General features: G+C 26.5%; 4 protein-coding genes and 2 non-coding genes across 6 annotated transcripts; all 6 read left to right on the top strand. All coding sequences in view use genetic code 4, as the record gives it.

Moving 5' to 3' along the window:
* The first annotated feature begins 46 nt into the window (after positions 1-46).
* Positions 47-131, top strand: VDBG_17227. Its single transcript has one exon. It is a non-coding gene; the product is annotated as a tRNA-Ser (tRNA).
* A 33-nt stretch (positions 132-164) lies between these two features.
* VDBG_17226 lies at positions 165-235 on the top strand. The gene has a single exon. It is a non-coding gene; the product is annotated as a tRNA-Arg (tRNA).
* A 171-nt stretch (positions 236-406) lies between these two features.
* On the top strand, positions 407-1,510 carry VDBG_17017 (NADH dehydrogenase subunit 1; the record flags this gene model as incomplete). Its single annotated transcript has 1 exon — positions 407-1,510. The coding sequence occupies one exon, from the start codon at positions 722-724 to the stop codon at positions 1,508-1,510; it is 789 nt and encodes a 262-aa protein (XP_021591734.1).
* Positions 1,511-1,829: 319 nt separating this feature from the next.
* Positions 1,830-3,169, top strand: VDBG_17016 (NADH-ubiquinone oxidoreductase chain 4; the record flags this gene model as incomplete). The annotated part of the gene is made up of 1 exon: positions 1,830-3,169. One exon carries the CDS (start codon positions 1,830-1,832, stop codon positions 2,919-2,921), a length of 1,092 nt encoding a protein of 363 aa, XP_021591733.1.
* Positions 3,170-3,335: 166 nt separating this feature from the next.
* Positions 3,336-3,509, top strand: VDBG_17015 (ATP synthase F0 subunit 8; the record flags this gene model as incomplete). The annotated part of the gene is made up of 1 exon: positions 3,336-3,509. One exon carries the CDS (start codon positions 3,336-3,338, stop codon positions 3,507-3,509), a length of 174 nt encoding a protein of 57 aa, XP_021591732.1.
* An 81-nt stretch (positions 3,510-3,590) lies between these two features.
* On the top strand, positions 3,591-4,385 carry VDBG_17014 (ATP synthase F0 subunit 6; the record flags this gene model as incomplete). The annotated part of the gene is made up of 1 exon: positions 3,591-4,385. The coding sequence occupies one exon, from the start codon at positions 3,591-3,593 to the stop codon at positions 4,383-4,385; it is 795 nt and encodes a 264-aa protein (XP_021591731.1).
* Positions 4,386-6,000: the final 1,615 nt, after the last annotated feature.

The following is a 6,000-nucleotide window of genomic DNA, read 5'->3' as shown; positions in this document are numbered from 1 at the left end:
GAATGTGATCCAAGTTCGATTCTTGGAAGAATTATTAAAATATATAAGAGATTTGACCGAGTGGACGATGGTGGTAACCTTGAGTTTTATTAAGAAGCAATTCTTCATGGGTTCGAATCCCATATTCTCTGTTTTAATTTAATTTGATATTAATTGTAATTAATTTCTCATTAGCTCAATGGTAGAGCAGAATACTTCTAATATTCCGATTCTAGTTCGAATCTAGGATGAGAGTTGGATTTTATTCCTTTTTAAATAAATTATAATTAACAACCTAATATTAGGATTACCTTTTTTTTTTATATTGTTTTTTTATAAAGTTTTGTATTTTCTATATGTAACACTTTACATTTATTACTTGCTTTATTTCAAAATAATTATAAATTAAATCAAAAATTTAAACTAAATGTTTTATACATCTACTCTTTTATCTATATTAGAAGTAATATTACTTATATTACCTGCTTTATTAGCTGTAGCTTTTGTAACAGTAGCTGAAAGAAAAACAATGGCTAGCATGCAAAGAAGACTAGGACCTAATGCCGTAGGGTATTACGGACTACTTCAAGCTTTTGCGGATGTTTAAAATTAATTTTAAAAGAATATGTAGCACCAACACAAGCTAACACTATTCTATTTTTCTTAGGCCTGTTATTACACTAGTTTTTGCTTTATTAGGTTACGCAGAATACCTTACGGACCTGGTTTAGTTTTAAACGACATGGAACTTGGTATATTATATATGTTAGCTGTTTCATCATTAGGGACATATGGTATTTTATTAGCAGGATGAAGTGCTAATAGTAAATATGCATTCTTAGGTTCTCTTAGAAGTACAGCCCAATTAATTAGTTACGAACTTGTTTTAAGTTCAGCAATTTTATTAATAATTATGATTACTAGTAGTCTTAATTTAAATATGAACATACAAGCTCAAAAAGCAGTATGACTTTTATTACCATTATTCCCTGTTTTCTTAATATTCTTTATAGGTACTATAGCTGAAACAAATAGAGCTCCTTTTGATTTAGCTGAGGCTGAATCTGAATTAGTTAGTGGATTTATGACAGAACACGCGGCAGTTGTGTTTGTATTCTTTTTCTTAGCTGAATATGGTAGTATCTTATTAATGTGTATATTAACTAGTATTCTTTTCATAGGAGGATACTTATCAGGATTTGACCTAATTTACTGATTTAATACTATAAATAATATTTGAGCATATATTTTCGATATTGATTGAGTAGTATCTTCAGAATACTATACTATAAAAAATTATGTAGCTAGTTTTGCTGAAAGTGGTCTTTTCTATGGTATTATTATAGGATTAAAAAGTGCTATTTTTGTATTTGTTTTCATATGAGTAAGAGCGTCATTCCCTAGAATACGTTTTGATCAATTAATGTCATTCTGTTGAACAGTATTATTACCATTAATGTTTGCATTTATTGTTTTATTACCTTGTACTTTATATTCATTTGATGTATTTGTACTAAATATAGCTATATAATATAAAAATTAATAGTAATTAAATTAATAACTTTATTATAAATTAATTGTTTTAATTTAATTATATTATTAGAAACATTAGTAATATACTGTAAAATAATATATTACTAATTTCGTCATATAATCATAGTATATGATGTGAACTATGTCTTATCAAAATTATATTAAAAAAAATGTTATTATCTCTTTTACTTATTATTCCTATAATAGGAATATTTATTATATCTAATTTAAAAGCTTATTCTGTAGGTTCATCTTTAATTGAAGCAGAAAATACTCAAAAAATAAAAGTTATAGCTTTAGTTACAGCTAGTGTAAATATGATTTTATCTTTTGTTGTTTATGTATTTTTTAATTCAAGTAGCAATCAATATCAATTTGTACAAGAACATTATAATATACAATCATTTGATATTTATCTAGGTGTAGATGGAATTTCTATTTATTTCGTTTTATTAACAACAATAATAATGCCAATCGCATTATTAGCTAACTGAAACTCAATAAAAGAAAATTTAAAATTTTATTTAATAACTATATTATTATTAGAAACATTATTACTTGCAGTATTTATGGTTTTAGATATATTATTATTTTATATTTTTTTTGAAAGTATATTACCACCTTTATTTTTATTAATTGGTTTATTCGGATCAAGTAATAAAGTTAGAGCTAGTTATTATTTTTTCTTATATACATTATGAGGATCTTTATTCTTATTATTATCTATTTTAACTATGTATTCTATAATGGGTACAACAGATTTTGATGCCTTATTTAAAACAAATTTTGACTATACAATGCAATTTGTATTATTTGGTGGTGTATTTATAGCTTTTGCTGTAAAAACTCCTACAATATTTTTAAATAATTGATTATTAAAAGCTCACGTTGAATCTCCTTTAGGTGGAAGTATAATACTAGCAGGTATTGTATTAAAATTAAGTTTATACGGTATATTTAGATTAATATTACCTATATTACCTAAAGCTACTTTAGATCTTACTTTTATAGTATATACTATAGGTGTAATTACTATTTTATACGCAAGTTTTAGTACATTAAGAACTGTAGATGTTAAAGAATTAATTGCTTACAGTTCTGTTTCTCATGCTGCTGTATATTTAATAGGTGCATTCAGTAATACAATACAAGGTATAGAAGGAAGTATAACTTTAGGTTTAGCTCACGGATTTGTATCTAGTGGTTTATTTATATGTGCAGGTGGAATATTATATGACAGATCTGGAACTAGAATGATTTATTTATACAGAGGTGTAGCTCAACTTATGCCTTTATTCTCTATATTATTCTTTATCTTATCATTAGGAAATTGTGGTGCTCCTTTAACATTAAACTTTATAGGAGAATTTATGTCTCTTTACGGAGGTTTGAAAAATTACCTGTATTAGGTCTATTTGCCGCTACTTCTATTGTATTCTCCGCTGCATATACTATATATATGTTTAATAGAATTACATTTGGAGGTTCTTTCACTAAATTCTTTGAAGAAAATATTTCTGATACAACAAAAAGAGAATTTACATTATTATTAGTTCTTGTTTTATTTACAGTTATCCTTGGAATATACCCTTCTTTAATCTTAGACAGCTTACATTATCCTGTAGTTAATTTAATTTATAGCTTTCAATCTATATAATACATTATACTAAAAAATTATTTATTAAGATAATTTAGAATAAATATATTTATTCTCGTTATTCTTTTAATTCAATACGAACCAAAGGTTAAAAACCTATAATTAAAATAGTTTTATATTAAACATAAATACAAAGTATTCAATAAAAATTAAAAAACACAACACAATGCCTCAATTAGTACCTTTTTATTTTATGAATGAAGTAGTATATGGTTTTGCTGTAATAGTAATAGTACATTACATATTATCAAAATACATATTACCTAGAATAATTAATTTATTTATATCTCGTTTATTTACAGTATTATTAGCTGACTTAGGAAACGAATTATCTTGATAATATTAAATTATGAAATTAATATTAGTTTATAATATTATGCAAACAATCTGATTTTTAAAGGCTTACATTAAATAGTACTTAATGTACAATTTGAATACAAATATTTTATTAAATACAGAAATTACTAGTCCTCTAGACCAATTTGAAATAAGAGACCTATTAAGTATAGACGCTCCTATTTTTAACCATTTACATATATCTTTAACTAACATAGGATTATACTTAGTAATAGGACTTATCCTTATATTATCTCTTAGTATCTTAACTACAAATAATAATAAATTAGGAAGTAGTAGATGATCTATTAGCCAAGAATCTTTATACGCAACAATTCATAGTATAGTTGTAAATCAAATTAACCCTAAAAGCGGTCAAATTTATTTCCCATTTATTTATACTTTATTTATTTTCGTTTTAATAAATAATTTAATAGGATTGGTACCATATAGTTTTGCAGCTACAAGTCATTTTATTTTAACTTTTGCTCTTAGTTTTACTATAGTTTTAGGTGCAACTATATTAGGATTCCAAAACTATGGATTAAAATTCTTTTCTTTATTAGTTCCAGCTGGTTGTCCTTTACCTTTATTACCATTATTAGTTTTAATAGAATTTATATCTTATTTAGCTCGTAATGTTTCTCTTGGATTAAGATTAGCTGCTAATATCCTTTCAGGTCATATGTTATTAAACATATTAGCTGGATTTACTTACAATATAATGACTTCTGGTATTATTTTCTTCTTCTTAGGATTAATTCCATTAGGATTTATTGTAGCTTTCTCTGGATTAGAATTAGGTATTGCTTTAATACAAGCACAAGTGTTTGTAGTTTTATCTTCTAGTTTTATTAAAGATGGATTAGACTTACATTAATTTTATAAGAATCTTTTTTTTTAGGAGTTTGTGATAAATAACCATATTGGTATAATAATCTTGCTATAAATAGTAAGTTTATTTAAATTTGAAAAGTTATAAATATAAATCTATATATATAATTATAAAATATGAAAATAAAGGATTGTAAATAGAAATTAAAAAGATTTTTAGATAGTTTTTTATATAAAAATACAAATTTTAAATTGCGGACAATAACTTTCCTATAGAAATTTATTATTTTAGTGACATGGTTGAAAAATCAGAATATAGCTTAAATTTATCCTTCTAATTAAAAATTAGAATTATTAGTGATGTGTTTTACGCATCACAAAAAGTATGAACTAGGTAATAATTAGTTGAGTTTGGTGATGGCTCTGACTGAACGCTGTTCAAGTGCTTGACACATGCTAATCGTACGATTAATTTAATGAATAATTTTATTAATAAGTGGTGAACAGGTGAGTATATGATATCTCGGCCAACCTTAAAGTGAGGATAAATTCCTTATAATGATAAAAGGGCAACTGCTTTAAGAGGAACACGGATATCTTCGAAATAGGTAGTAGTTAAGGTGATGACTTAACTAGCTTAGCATTTTCGTAACCGTAACTGAAAAGTTGATCGGTCACATTGGGTCTGAAAAAAGCCTAATGCAATATAACGTACAGCAGTGGGGAATCTTGGTCAATGGCCTAACGGCCGAACTGGCAACTTGAAAGAATGGGAAGTTTGAAAATAGAAATATAAGTAAAATTTAATTGATTAATCGAATAAAATTTTAAATACATTGATATAATGACGATATGTATATACGGTCTTGACAAAATACGTGCCAGCAGTCGCGGTAATACGTATGAGACTAGCGTTATTCATCTTAAATAGGTTTAAAGGGTACTCAAACGGTCAAATTATCCTTTAATAGGTAATATTTGTCTAGAGTTTTATGTAAGAAGACAGTACTTAGAGTGGAGAGATTAAATTCTGTGATACCAAAGGGACTGGCAACGGCGTAGGCAGTCTTTTATGTAAAACTGACGTTGAAGGACGAAGGCATAGATCGCAAACAGGATTTGACACCCCAGTAGTCTTTGCAGACAATGATGAATGCCGTAGATTAGATGAGAATTTAGTCTATCAATGAAAATAAAAGCATTTCACCTCAAGAGTAATGTGGCAACGCAGGAACTGAAATCACTAGACCGTTTCTGACACCAGTAGTGAAGTATGTTATTTAATTCGATGATCCACGAAAAACCTTACCACAATTTGCATATTACATTTTAATGTAATACAGGTGTTGCACGGCTGTTTTCAGTTAATGTTGTGAAACTGTGGTTTTTCCATGAATTAACAGAATCCTTTGCTTTATTTATTATTCTAATAATTATTATTAGTAATTTTATACAGCACTCTTTTTAAAGAATGAAAAGATAAAAAGGAATAAGACAAGTCATCATGGCCCTTATGTTGTGGGCTATAGACGTGCCACATGTTCCTTAACAAAGAGAAGCAAAAATGTGAATTTAAGCTAATCTCAAAAAAAGGATATAAATTATACAAGGATTGTAGTCTGAAACTCGACTATATGAATAAGTAATTACTAGTAATCGTG

This window comes from Verticillium alfalfae (assembly GCF_000150825.1).
Source record: "Verticillium alfalfae VaMs.102 supercont1.27 mitochondrial scaffold, whole genome shotgun sequence".
NCBI classification, from domain to species: Eukaryota; Fungi; Ascomycota; class Sordariomycetes; order Glomerellales; family Plectosphaerellaceae; genus Verticillium; species Verticillium alfalfae.
Note: the sequence above shows the minus strand (reverse complement) of the source record. Positions and strands in the feature narration are given on the sequence as shown.